This window comes from Pseudorca crassidens, chromosome 20, assembly GCF_039906515.1.
Source record: "Pseudorca crassidens isolate mPseCra1 chromosome 20, mPseCra1.hap1, whole genome shotgun sequence".
NCBI classification, from domain to species: domain Eukaryota; kingdom Metazoa; phylum Chordata; class Mammalia; order Artiodactyla; family Delphinidae; genus Pseudorca; species Pseudorca crassidens.
The window spans coordinates 61,145,721-61,160,280 of NC_090315.1; the positions used below are offsets into that span (position 1 = coordinate 61,145,721).

At 49.6% G+C, this 14,560-nt stretch overlaps 1 protein-coding gene across 10 annotated transcripts in view; it reads left to right on the forward strand.

Moving 5' to 3' along the window:
• Positions 1 to 14,560, forward strand: part of BANP (BTG3 associated nuclear protein) — a 104,213-nt gene that overhangs the window by 36,503 nt on the left and 53,150 nt on the right. For 7 of the 10 annotated variants that reach the window (XR_010939381.1, XM_067721305.1, XM_067721308.1 and 4 more), the window contains exon 5: positions 14,214 to 14,330. The exons of 2 other annotated variants lie outside the window; for them this stretch is intronic. Coding sequence is in view for 7 of the 8 variants with exons in the window: in XM_067721305.1 (XP_067577406.1) it covers positions 14,214 to 14,330 (117 nt within the window). In the remaining variant the exon portion in view is untranslated. Of the gene's footprint in view, positions 1 to 707; positions 1,407 to 14,213; positions 14,331 to 14,560 lie in introns of those variants that run through there. One more of the 10 variants, XM_067721312.1, reaches the window with a different exon arrangement.

Below are 14,560 nucleotides of genomic sequence, written 5' to 3' on the forward strand. Positions count from 1 at the left end.
AATTACCAGTAATCGAAAGCTGTTAACAAGAAAATTTGGGCAGAAGTAAAGGTCAAGAATTCAACCCTAGTATATCAATGAAAAAAGTGTATATTTAAGTTAGAAAATGACTAATTTATAAGCACATAAGTAAATGAGAAACGTGTGTCTTAAGTGTGGGTAGTAGAACACAGAAAAGGAAGTCTCCAAAAAACAATGAGAGATCGGTTAACATTCCGAGTAATAAAGTACTTCTACAAGTACTTTGTGCCTCAGACACTAAAGTAACAGTTAGAAGCACATAAATCCCACATTATTTTATATCCGGGTCATGTGCTTTAGAAAATAACTTAAGATTCCTTAGGCCACTTGGCACTGGCGTGAGTGTTGTTGGGAAGTCTGTCATCTCCCAGGACAAACGAGGACGACCCTGAGGGGCTTGTCGGCTGTGACGAGGCCTCTGGATGGTGGGTGACGAGTTGTCCACTGCAGCGTCACTGGCCCCTCCACTCGGAGAGGCCGCACCTGGCCCAGAGCAGTCCAGCAGCTGTGGGACGCACCGAAATCCACTCGCCTGTGGGTTATTTCTAATTAAAACTGGCCTGGACTAGACTTTGCTCTCAGCTCTGAGAATTATTTATTTATTCTCTTGAATTCCCAGAGCACAGAGGGCAGTGGACTGCTGCCAACCCTATTTGGCATTTTGGATCCAGATTTTTCAGATTCTACGCCTGAATGAGATCCTTTAAATAAATTCAAGAAAAAAGAAGAGAAAGAAAGAGAGAAAACCTTTTTCTTTGATGCTAAAGCTTAATCATTGTAATAAACATGTTTGTAAGTTTACTTGGATGGGCTTTCATTCAGCAATGGTGTTCTACTTGGGAAAAAGGAAAATGGACTTGGCTTCTTTCGGGTGACTGCTTCCTTTCCTCCTTGTAAGTGTGCCGTAAATTGGGATTTTGCCTCATTGTGACCCTAGGTGTAGCCATGTGAGGTTTCAACCCTAAAGCTGTGTCGTGCTGGCGTTGGAAGGGGCAGGCGCCGAAGCTTTCTGTGACGAGCTGCACAACTCAGTACGTGGCAGCTCACCCTTCACGTGCCCCCGTGAGCATTTCAGGAGCAGCCTCCATTGAATTGCGTGGCCTGATGGGATCAAGTGTGTGGATGGGGACGTTTATCTGGATTAATGTAAAACCCCATTTTCTGAGCTTTGAGGCCAGGCACAGCCACTTGAAGGACGGCAGTAGGTAGGACCGAGCTGAGCCTGGGGTGCAGGCCCACCTGGGTTGCTGTCCTGGTAGATGCCCTCTGGAAGGCCAGTGCAAGTGCCCATGTGCAGTGTGGGGACTCAGGGACCTGTCCCTGCTGCCCAGCGGGGTCCTGTGGAGCCAGACTTACCGAGAGTGACTCCAAGCCAGCTGGTTCAGGTTTGTTTGTTTTCATGAACTGAACATACTGATTAACTAGAAAAATGCTTGTGTTTCTTTTAAAACAATTGATTTTTATTCTTTTTTTGTTTTATATATACATATACATATATATATATATATATTTATTTTTCTGGTCTTAGTTGTGGTGTGCGGGCTCTTCATTGTGGCGTGCGGGCGTCTCTCTAGTTTTGGCACACGGGCTCCAGAGCACGTGGGCTCAGTAGTTGTGGTGCATGGGCTCCAGAGCATGCCGACTTAGCAGTTGCCCTGCAGCATGTGGGATCTTAGTTCCCCAACCAGGGATCAAACCCACGTCCCCTACATTGGAAGGCAGATTCTTAACCACTGCACCACCAGGGAAGTCCCTCTTTTCTTTATTTTTTAATGTACAAATGGTTTATTTATTGAGATATTATTGACATATAACAAATTTTTAGCTTTAAAAGCTTAAACATTTCTTTTAAAGCTTTAGTGTGTTCCTATAATTTTAAAACAATTGTAATGAATCAGAGGCTTCTTTTCCCCCCCTTAATAGTTATTTATTTATTTCAGCTGCGCCGGGTCTTAGTTGCAGCACACAGGTCCTCGTTGAGGCATGTGGGATCTTTTAGTTGTGGCACGAGGGCTCTTAGTTGCAGCCTGCGGGCTTCTTCGTTGCGGCATGTGGATTCTTAGTTGCGGCATGCGGACTCTTAGTTGTGGCATGCATGTGGGATCTAGTTCCCTGACCAGGGATCGAACCCAGGCCCCCTGCATTGGGAGCGTGGGGTCTTACCCAATGGACCACCAGGGCAGTCCCGAGAGTCTTCTTTTAATACTCAAAACTGAAAAAAAGAAAAAAAAGTGATTTCTTTTAAAGTTTTTCTTTCAGAGAGATGTGTCATGTAAGATGAAAGTTTACGTGTAAGGGGAAAGTTTTCTTCTTTCTTTTCCTCTAAGCTGGTTATTCACCCACAGAGAATTGAACTATTTGATCAAAAAGTTATTTAAATTATTAAATTATTTAAATTCCCTCTAATACGCTGGTTGCTGATTCTTTGTTTTATTTCCCAGAGGGTCTTTTTAAAAAAGTAAAAATGTTGATGGATGTTTATGGACTGGCTGTTCTGGTTTTTTGAGCCCTCATGGCTCCTGGGTAGAGAGGGGCCTCCTTCTGGGCGTCTCGGTTCCGGCAGTGTAGCCCCAGCGTCTCTGGGTAGTCATATCGTTCAGAGTTTACGGTCGAAAGTACAGCATTTCATAGGCTTTGGACTGTGACAAGATAGGGTTGTTTGAATTGTGAAGAAATGGTTTGGTTTTAGCCATGAGGGATTTGCTTCATCCTTTCCTTATCGAATTTTGCATTTTGCGATTTCCATTTAATTTTGTGTACGTATGACTTCTTTTCCTGACTGGTGTGGGTCACCTTTCACAGCTGCACACTTCTGGGGGCCTAATCCTGATACCCTGTACGTGTCAGGGCTACAGATCAAAGAAAACATACAGTTTACATACATACAATTTAGGGGATTGTTAACCTCATGACTGCAGATTAGAGATGCAGTCTAATAACCAAAGCAGGTATAGTCAGAAGTTTTAATAGATGATGCACGTTCTCATAGTTTGGAGCACTTCTCTAGTTTTAGGATAACTCATGCCTCATGATTGGGGTTGTGTTGAATCTGAAGACCATCTGGAGAGAACTGCCGTCCTTACACCATTGAGTCTTCTGATCCACGCACAAGGTACACCTCTCCATGTTCGCAGGTCTTTGATCCCTCTCAGCAGTGTCGTGTAGTTTTCATTGTAAAGCTCTTACATGCATTTGTTAAATTTATCTCTAAGTACTTCACACTTTTAGATGCTCTAATACATGGTATTGTGTTTTAAATTTTAACTTCTGCGTGTTCATTGGCAGTATATAGAAATACAGTAGACTTTTCTCTGCTGACCTTTATCCTGAATTATTTCTAAATGCACTTGTTTTAGTAGCTTTTCAGTAGGGTTTTTAAAAAGTTTTACTTCCTATCAAAGTTCTGTACCTTTTCTTACTTTGCCGCACTGACTGTGATCTCCATTTCAGTGTATACTTTTTAAAAAATATTTTTACCTTATTTCTGGTCTTTGAGTGAAAGCAACCAGCCTTTCACCATTAAGTGTGATGTTAGCTGCACATTTTTCATAGCTGCTCTTTGTCCGGCTGAAGAAGTTCCCTTAGATTCCTTATTTTGTGAGTTTTTGTCCTGAGCAGGCGTTGAATGTTTACATGCTTTTTATGTACCTACTTGAGATGACATTTGCTTTTCCTCCTTGATTCTGTTGCTACGGTGAATTACACTGCTTGATTTTGGATACTAAAGCAGCCTTGCATTTCTGTCGTAATACGCCTGACTTGATCGTAGGGTAGAACCCTTTTTATGTGTTTGGAGTGACGGCTAATATCTGGTTATGGATTTTTGCATCTCTGTTCGTGGATTGTATTAGTCTGTAGTTTTCTTTCTTGACGTGTCTTTATCTGTTTTGTTATCAGGATAATGCTTGCCTCAGAAGGTGAGCTCATTGTCCGTTTTTTTAAAAGAAGTAATTAATTAATTAATTTATTTTTGGTTGCGTTGGGTCTTTGTTACTGCACGCAGGCTTTCTCTAGTTGCGGCGAGCGGGGGCTACTCTTCATTGTGGTGCACGGGCTTCTCATTGCGGTGGCTTCTCTTGTTGCGGAGCACGGGCTCTAGGCGCACGGGCTTCAGTAGTTGTGGCACATGGGCTCAGTAGTTGTGGCTCACAGACTCTAGAGCGCAGGCTCAGTAGTTGTGGCACACAGGCTTAGTTGCTCTGAGGCATGTGGGATCTTCCCGGACCAGGGCTCGAACCCGTGTCCCCTGCATTGGCAGGCGGATTCTCAACCACTGCGCCACCAGGGAAGCCCCATCATCTGTTTTCTGAAAGTGTTTCTATAGGATTAGTTTCATTTCCTCCTTAACTATCTGGTAGAGTTTGCCAGTGAAGACATCTGGCCTAGGTTTTAATTTTGAATTCAATCTCTTTAATAAATGCAGAACTTTAATAAACGTGGAACTTCTTGAGACGGTATTGTTTGATTTGTGTCCCTCAGGAGGTTTCCTGTTTGTTGAAACTCTGGAGTTTATTTGTATAATATTCTCTCTTCACTGTAGGTCCACGTGACATTCAGTTGCTGAGTCTCCTCGGGCTCCTGGCCTGCGGCACTTACTCAGCCCCTTGTCTGTATGGCTTTTGGGGGTGCTGGTCAGGTGTCTCGTGGGGTGCCCCTGGTGGCTTGGGGAGGACGGTCGCAGAGGTGAAGGCCTCCCACCGCCTCTGCTGGGGTGCAGCACGGCGTGGCCTGTCTGTGTGGCCTGGAGGCAGGTCACGGGGCTGAGCGGCGGCAGGCCTGGCCTCTGCGCAGGCGCTGTCCTCCCCGGCCCCTGTGCCAGCCCCGCTCAGGGAGCAGAAGTCGCGCGCTACGTCCCAGGGAGCGTCTGCCCCTTCAGGCACTGGCCTCACGCTGTCCCAGCTTTGGCCATCGGGAGTGCTCGTCGGTGGCTCTGGTGACCTTTGACGCCCCCCTCCCTCTTGTGGGTCTTTTGTTTGGTTTGAGCGCTTCCTTCCGGGCTGTGCAAGACGTCCCTTGCCTAGTCCTAGAGGCGTCCTGTCTCCTTTCGTTGGGGATGGAGCTGTGGGTGCCAGGGTCTGGCTGCCTGGGGTGTCCCCCACTCCCAGGCCTGCCTTTCTGTGAGCAGGCGTCTCTGCAGCTCCTCGGGAAGGAGAAGAAGGGACGCACAGCTCTTCTGCTGCCTCGGGGCTGTGACTTTGCACTTGCAGCGTCCTGTCCTGGGCGCTGTGGCTTCTGTGGGGTGGGGGCGGGGTGGATCCCACGCCTTCTGGGTCCTGTTGGCTCCAGGCAGCTGGGGGTTGACGTTCGTGGCAGCAGGTTGCCCCATTTCTCTGGTGCAGTTGGTTATTTTGGGGGAGTTGGTTTTACATTGTATTTTGCTCATTCCCTTCGGTATTGGAAACAAAGTTTCAGTGCTAATTTATTCTTATCCCTAAGAGTGTTTTTGTGGATCCTGGTTTTTATGACCTTTTCATCTTTAACCTGCAAGCTAGAGAAATAAACCCTTTAAGACACATGTTAGTGACTGTTCAGATGCCTGGCTGTTGGCTGGTTTACGGGAACTGCCACAGCCCAGGACCCCTGGGACTTGTGCCTCCTGCTCATGTTCTTGGCGCCAAGTGGCATTTCTGGTCCCCCCACTGCTCTCCCCGCAGGGACCTGAGACCCCATGCCCTCCATCCTACTCCCTAAGGCCTCTGGGATGCGTGAGCACTTGTCCCGGGGCTACGTTTGCATGGAAGGCACCTGGAAATGGAGCCTGGCTGTGCGGCATCTCCCAGAACAGGTGCACCTATGAAAGGGGGCAGGGGGTCATGGTGGACCCCAGCCTGCCTGCCTCTCAGGTGTGAGGACCTCGGGGCATCTGGTTTTATTGTTTAACTGAGTGTTAAACAGTAACAAAATTGTTTTAATTTAATTTATTTATTGTTTTAATTTATTTTATTAATTTAATAAAAAATCTGGTTTTATTGTTTAACTGAGTGTCCCCCCGACCCCTCTTTTTTTGCTCTTACTGAAACTCTAGGACCCCGGTAAAAAAAGTAAACAATTTTCTTTTTGTAAGTACAATACGTGGGACACAATTTCGTATTTTATTAGGACCCCGGTTCTTGTATGTGAGACAGGACTATAACTGGAAAGCCAAGGATATGTGCCTTACCCTCCTGCTGGCATGTTCTCATAAGCAGAAAAGAGGATTACTCGAGATTCTTGTGAGCTCGCTTCTGTCAATAGAGGGTTACACAAAACTCAGCATTTCCAAAACTGAGCTGGATGAGTGACAATTTTGAATTGCAGAAAGATCAGTGTCAGCAGATATACTGTAGTGAGGCTCAATGGTAGGAGAGAGGGAGGCAAACAATTTTTTGCACACTTTTTATTCTTATTTTTGTATTTATTGTTTAAGATTTATTTTATTTATTTATTTTTGGCTGCGTCATGTCTTCATTGCTGCACATGGACTTTCTCTAGTTGTGGCGAGCGGGGTCTCCTCTTCATTGCTGTGCACAGGCTTCTCATTGTGGTGGCTTCTTTCGTTGCGGAACACGGGCTCTAGGCGTGCGGGCTTCAGTAGTTGTGGCACGTGGGCTCAGTAGTTGTGGCTCGCAGGCTCAGTAGTTCGGGCACGTGGGCTCAGTAGTTGTGGTGTGCGGGCTTCAGTAGTTGTGGCACATGGGCTTAGTTGCTCCGCGGCATGTGGGATCTTCCCGGACCAGGGCTCGAACCCATGTCCCCTGCATTGGCAGGTGGATGCTTAACCACTGCACCACCAGGGAAGCCCCACACACTTTTTAATATTCGGCTGGAACTCCTCCCCCACCACAGAAAACAAAATTGGGCATCATTGTGTGAGCAGAAATAATGCCCAACTTGACTGCCTCACTCATGTGCTGACGAAAATAATCAATAAACAATCTATAATATGAACAGAGAAGAGTTTTACGTGAGTGAAACTAAGGACTGTAGCGCAGAAGACTGCTCCAGAGAAGCAGGGTTTTCAGCACAGTTTTACATCTCGTCAGAACAGGGAACATCAGACAGGTCAGGGACACACACACTCCTTCAGGGTTCCCACGGGACAGACCAGCATGCGCACAGAGTCGGCGTGGCCTTGGCACCTGGGAAGGGAGGCTTATCGTGGAAGGAGGAGCAGCCCTGGCCTCCCGGGGAGGGAGGCATTTCATGTTATTTTCGCGTGGACACTCTCTGCTTCTGATCACTGTGGCCTTTTCTTTAACGGTTAAAGCAGATGTACAGTGAGTGTCCGCTAGGCCACAAAGTCAAGCTGACTCAGGTGTGAGCCAGGGTGGCGCCCACACCTCAGTGTGCGAGCGTCCCTTTCACCACAGGCTGCAGGCAGCAGCCCCGTGTGAGCCGCGCTGCTGTGCGCCGTTGCGGTCGCAGGTCACTCTGGAGGCTGGCTTTGCCGGCTGGGAGTTGGTGCAGGCACCGTGACCCGGCCCCCCCCCCCCCGCCGCGCAGCCTCGCCTCTGGGCATTTTAAGTCGCCTAGCCTTGTCTTGGGAAGGTTAGAAGCTTCTCCTAAGACGGCAGTGCCCCCAGCCTGTGTGGACGCCCACTTGTGGATGCTCGGGGTGCGCCAGCCCGGCCCCAGCCCTAGAGCATCTGCTGTCCACGGCGCGCTGCTGCGGGTGGCGGCTGCTCTCCGCTCCCGGATGAGCTTTTGCTCAGAGAACTCACAGTCAGCGCTTGTGGACGTTCTTCTTGCTCCTTGGAAACTGGAAATAAGGGGTGACCATGCTGCTTGGACAGACCTGATTTTCCCCGAGGGACCCCGTTCCTCCAGGGAGCCTAAGGAGTGCTGGTGGGGTTTAACCCCATGCCCAACCTGCCCCCGCCTGCCCTGAGCCACGTCCGTGGCCGCCTGTTCACTGATGGCAGCCTCGGTGTCCATTCAAACCATGGTCACGTGGTGGGACTGACGAGCAAGGGGCAGAGGAGTCGGTGCTTTAGGGCAGCAGCACAGGGCGTTCTGACCTGCTCACCAAGCAGTGTTCTGAAACTCAGGGGAGGCTGAAGGCCGCTTTGTAAGAGAACTTGGAAATGTTTCCCAGGACAGCTCTGAAAGCTGAAGATATTTGGTTTTAAATCCATCAAAATAAAACCATTAAAATCCCCAACACTGAAAGGGTAAGTGGTAGCAGTAGTTGAAATAGGATTATTCCTGTTGTTCACCAACAAGTGGCAAAGGACACGAGAGATTCTTGGCTTTGAATCCAGGCTCCGTCACCTGAACGTGATGAGACCTTGGGCAGATTCTACCCTTTCTAAGCATCAGTTTCTTCATCAGTAGAAGGCGAGTAAAAGTCGTGAGCGAGGGTTGCTGTGAGGGGATGACGCGTGTGAGCGCTTAGTGCTCCTTGATCCCCGGGAGGCCGAGAAATCATTCACCGAGTGTCCGACGCCGTCAGCCAGCCTCGTGCCTGCTGGGCGCACACGGTCAGCCCTCAGGACGCAGGTTGCCCTGAGAGAGGACGGCATCCTGGGCTGTGCTCTGGGCCTCGCGTCTGTGGGCGCCTGCTCTGTTCTTTTTTTTCGCAGTATGGACCAGCCGAGCGAGCCCGAGGTTGCCCCTCAGATCTGAGGCTGCTCCTTGAACACACAGGCTTGCCGGTGTCCTGGGCGTTCATCTAGGCAGCCGGGATGCGTCACTGAACAAAGCAGACGGAAGGTCACATGCACAGTGGGCTGGACCGGGTGGGCTCTGGGGGAGGCTGGTGCTACCGGGAGCAGTGGGCGGGGATTTTGTGCTTGGTGTTGTTTTAATCCAGGGGCACCCATCAGAATCACCTGGGGGAATTGTTAAAAAAAGAGAAGTCCAGGCTCTCCAGGGCGGCCCTCGCTTCCCCAGGAGATTCTGATGCTCAGGGAGTCGTGGGGTGCAGGTCCGGCTTCACTGACTTTGGTAAAGGACGTTGGCTCTGCTGCTTGAGGACTTTGGGCTCAAACCTGCCATTGCCACTGAGTGGCTGTGTGATCTTGGACGGGCTGTTGGCTATCTGTGCGGGGAAGGTACCACAGTGCCCGCTCCAGGTTTGAGGCTTTGTTTCACGCGGGGCCCTGGGGCAGTCCTGCCTGAGGGGGGCGGCCCCCGCGTGACTGCCCCGCGGAGGTGGTGGGGGCCCTGCGCTCACAGTCACTGTCTGCCAGGGCGGGCAGCCCGAGGCACGTGGTCACAGGTCACAAGCTGTAGGGCGTGCTTTACTTCTGAATGATAATGTCCTTAGGCCAGAGTATTCAGCTTGTGTGTAACTAGCATAATCTTAGAATTAGGCAAGAATGTTCAGCTTGCACGTTAGCCTCATCTTAGAATTAAAACAATCAGGATGGTCTGTGGGTCTAGGCATTTCCCTTTTCCCTTTTGGTTAAGTTTTTATTTAACAGGAACTTTGAAAACTGACATACAGTTCTAAGTAAAGGTATAAATAATGGTTTAAGACTGTGAAAGAATGAACTGAGCACGTAAAGTTTTAAAAACCAGAATGACCGAGGAATAGATAAATTGATCAGTGGAACTGAATAGAGAGCCCAGAAATAGACCCACACAAATATGCCGGCTAGATTTTGACAAAGGTGCAAAAGCAGTTTGATGGAGGAAGGACAGCTTTTTGAACACATGGTGCGGGAGTAGTTTCCGCAGGCAAAATGAAAGAAATGAACCTCGGTGGAAACCTCACACCTTGAGCAGCAATTGATTTAAAATGGATCACAGATTGCAACATAAAATGTAAGACTGTAAAACTTTGGGATGAAAACACAGGAGAAAACCTGTGGGACCTGGGGCTAGGCAGAGCCTTCTGAGACGTCACACCAACAGCATTATCCATGAAAAATAAAAGAGAGCGTGGACTCAATCGAGATTAAAAACTTACGCTCCTTGAAAGACCTGTTAGGAGCTGAAAAGAAGCGACCGACCAGGAGAAACTGCAAACCACATATCTGATAAAGGACTAGTGGAATGTCTAGAAGAAAGACCTCTCAAAACTCAACAGTGGAAAGTCAAACAATCCAAATGGAAAGTCGGCAGAAAGCAGAAACAGCTCTTTTACCGGAGAGGAGAGGCGGCTGGTGAGTGAGCGCGTGAAAAGGAGCTCAGCAGCGCTAGCCAGCAGGGAGACGAGGACAGGAGACAGCTGGACACAGCAGGGACCCTCCAGATGCCGGCGGGACGCGGAGACCCCGGGCCTCGCGCCGCTGCTGGTAGGCGTGTAAGACGGGGCAGCGGCTCTGGAAACAGATCGGAAGCATTTCTCGCCGTTAAAATGTCCTCACCGTGTGGCCTAGCAAGCACGTTCTTGGGCACTTATCCCAGAGAAATGGAAACTCATGTTCACACAGAACCTCCACATGAATGGCCATGGCCGCTTTGTTTGTAATAACCAAACCTGCAGACACCCCGAAGGCCCCTGTCTGGGTGAAAGGTTAAACATGCGGGTGTGCCCCTAGGCACATGCTTGGGCCTGGCCGCCTGGGAGGTGTCAGCAGAGGTGGCTCAGAGGTCCCACGCCCCATGCTCCCACCTCTGTGACATCCTCCGCGTCCGTCCGAGCGGTAGACAGGGAGCAGGTTAGCGGGTGCGCTGGGGAGGGAGGGTGGGCGTGTCCGGGAGGCAGCACGACAGGCGCACGTGGAGACTGGTGCGATCTGAACGAGGCCCGGGGTTGGTGCCAGCGGGGTCCCGGTGTCACTTTCCCGCCCTCGGTGTCACGCTGCCGCTTACACAGGATTCCCAGAGAAGCAGAAGCAGTGGGAGGGGTGTGTGTGGGGACAGCCAGCACCCAGTCTAAGGGGCTTCCCACTCGGAATTGGCTCACACGGCTGTGGAGGCAGCCAAGCATGTGCACAGTCTGTGTGGCAGGTGGACAGGCAGGGGGCATCGTCACCGGGTGGCACCCCATGGGCAGGAGCTGTTTGGAGTCTCCAAGACCGGGGACAGCCTAAACTGCCTTTTATTATTATTTTTTTAAATATTTAATTTATTTATTTAGTTTGTCCATGTCACGCAACCTTTTCTTATTTTTTTTTAAATATTTAATTTATTTATTTAGTTTGTCCATGTCACGCAACCTTTTCTTATTATTTTTTAAATATTTAATTTATTTATTTAGTTTGTCCATGTCATGCAACCTTTTATTATTTTTTTAAATATTTATTTATTTAGTTTGTCCATGTCATGCAACCTTTTATTATTATTTTTTAAAATATTTAATTTATTTATTTAGTTTGTCCATGTCACGCAGCATGTGAGATCTTAGTTCCCCAACCGGGGTCGATCCTGTACCCCCTGCAGTGGAAGCGCAGAGTCCTAACCACTGGACCGCCAGGGAAGCCCTTAAACTGCCTTTTAAAGCTCTCACCCGATCAGGCCAGGCCCACCCAGGGTGATCTGTCTCTCGAGTAATTTACCATCAACCAACTGGGACTTTCTATCACATCTGCAAAGCCCCTTCCCAGCAGCACCCAGAATCGTGTCTGACTGGGTACCTGGGGCTGTGATTCGGCCTTGGCAGGACACTGACGTGCTGTGACAGTTGCCCCGTACGGACCCTCAGGATAACTACTGCTGTCTTCTTTTTTTTTTTTTTTTTTGCGGTACGCGAACCTCTCACTGTTGTGGCCTCTCCCTTTGTGGAGCACAGGCTCCGGACGCGCAGGCTCAGCGGCCATGGCTCACGGGCCCAGCCGCTCCGCGGCATGTGGGATCCTCCCGGACCGGGGCACGAACCCGCGTCCCCTGCATCGGCAGGTGGACTCTCAACCACTGCGCCACCAGGGAAGCCCTGCTGTCTTAATGTGATGTGGATGTTCCACAATTTTTGAAAAACAAAATATTAAGTTGTACAACTTGAGGTTGACGTAATTGCATTAGTGGAAAGGTGTATTTTCTGGAATATTAATATTGGTATTTAAAAACAGATTCATTGCTCACTTAAATGTTTCTGTTATAATCTAAATACCATCATCCATTAAAAACAAGTCCCCTGATGAATAAGCTTTGGACCGTCAAATTTTACATCGTCCCTTTTGCTTTTTGAACTTTCTTTCCCACTTCATTTCCTTCACAAGATTTTATCCTGTCAGCCAGGCTGGTGCATTCCTGTGCAACAGAAATACGGATAGAAATTGAAGCTGAAAAATGTATCTACTGTAACCGTGAGGCCTGGAGGGTTAAAAAAAAAAGCTCTTCTGGATTGAGGTCTCATTACAGTTCTTAGTACACAGTTGAACAAAACAGGGTAAATTATTACCAGTTTATAGTTAACAATGCAGTGTTGTGAATTTACCCTTGAGATGGATGGGGTTTAGTGTTAGTTAATTCCTGAATCTCTGCACGGTTATGAGTAATCTATCACTTAAAATGACGCAGGGTTCAATGTTGGTTCCATTTCTGTTTTCAGTTTTTATAGTTTGAAGTTCTGAGAAGCTGTGTTTACATAAATAAATCTGTGGAAGATGGAGGAGGTCCTCATTTCTTGCAGGTGTGTGCCAGCAGTCTTAGTGGTCTGTCATCACAGATTACTTTGATTATCTGTGAGCTGAAACCCTAAGTAGGTCCTGCGTGCGCTTTGTCAGAGGCGAGTGGTAAGGAGTGACCCCCGCAGAGCGCCTGCTGTCTTACGTCTGGATGGACGGGGTGCCTGAATGTGATTGCGGGGAGGCTTTGTGAAAGGGAACAACCACACTGGCCAGAGGTGCTCTCCTGGGGCATCATCTTTAGGACATAGAACGTTCTGGAAGGAGGGCGTCTGGGAATTGAGGCCCTGCGGGATCTGCACACCGAGGGGCCCCGGACGGTCAGGTGCCCCGGGGCTCCCTGTGCTCCAGCTTGAAGCTGGTTGTCTCAGACCAGCATTTCCTTGGTCTTAAGGTCCTTTAGGAAACAGAGGTGTGTTTAGTCTAACGACTTTGCCGGATGTTGGCGTGAATCCATTTTAACCTGTTTATTTCCGGCAGACATCTCAGACCTTGAATGTGCTCGTGTCCATCGTGATGTCCTATCGGGGTGAGAGGGAACACCTTTGTGTGGGTACCCTGTGTGTGACCTCGGTACCTGGCCACTTGTGGTGCCTGACCTGTGGGTAGGTGGTCAGGATCTGGTGGGTTAGTTCAGGTGTCACTGATGATTAAGTAGCACGGCTGAGAAAATGCTGACGCCTTTGAGTGGAATGCAGGCGATTATGCTTCTTTTTTAGGAAAATATCCTGTGGTCCTGCCATTCACTTCCGCATGACACGGTGCCATTTGTGCCTCTGCTTTTGGGGACATTTAACAGGGTGTGGCTGGGACAGGGGCTGGCTTCTCATGGGTGCCTTTGGGTTCATGGGCTTTCCTCCTGTAAAAGCAGGGTTTCCCCGACTTGGAGTTTGGAGAGAGAGATCCAGGCATGACATTGCTCTCAGGTAACACTGCTGTACATCTCGAGTGCCTGTTCTTTCTGCACAAAGCACGGCGGGAAGCGCTGAGGGCTGGAAGGTTAATGAGCAAAAAATCTTGACGACTGTGCTTAGAGACGAGCCACTGGCTCCCGCGTGTTTAAACACGTGTCTCAAAAAATAAAAAAATAAATAAACACATGCCTCCCTCCGGAAAGAGCCCCCGGGGGGGCACAATTCTTTTGTAGCATCGTTTCCTTCGAAGCAAAGTCCCCGGACCCTTGGCTGTAGTTCCTGCACTGGCCCAGCAGAACCCAGAGGTCAGTGCCCGGCGGTTCCCCCGCAGCCCCTCCGCAGGTGTTCGCCCCTTTCTGTCATGATACTCACATCCTGGGATGGAACTGATAAGCACAGTGGTCACGAAAGCCCAGATTGCACGTGGGAATTCGCTGGATGCAGTGAGTAAGTCTCAAGCTGCTTTTCATGCAGACCTGCTCCTTCAGAAACCTTCCTGCACAGTGACAGCTGTGACACCTCTGTCTCTTCTCTGTAAACATGTAAATATTTGTAACCCGACTCTCCCGGCAGTGCCAACAAGGAGCAGAGCTAGACTCTCCATTAAGAAGCCCAGCCCCGGCTCGCACTTTGCCCGGTGTCACCCGTGCACGTAGCGCAGCCCTGCCGGGGCCTCCCCTCTGGAGCTCGGGGCGTGGGCGCTGACTTTTGATGACTCTGTGCTCTGACAATGAACGCTGTCGTGTTAAGGTCTTCTTTTCTCTGTGATTCTTTTGTTCCCTAGCGTCGTCCCCCAGACTACAGTAATTCTCAACAGTGATCGGCAGAACGCCGTTGTAGCCAAGATGGAAGACCCCCTGAGCGGCAGGGCACCGGATCCCCTGGAAAATATCATTAGCAAGTCAGTAGCACGACACCCCACCTCTCACCGCCACCGCTGGGGCCCCGGGGACAGGGCGGCGTCCTGGGGCGCCCGTGTCGTTGGGCCCAGGGTTCTCCGCGGCCAGGGTCTGGGGAGGACGGCCTGGCCTGTGTCCACCGCCGTGCGTGCCGGCGGGAGGTACCCTGTGTGCTCACCACGATGCGCGGATCCCGCCCTCTCACCTCACTCCCATCTGTCTTGTCTGTCCG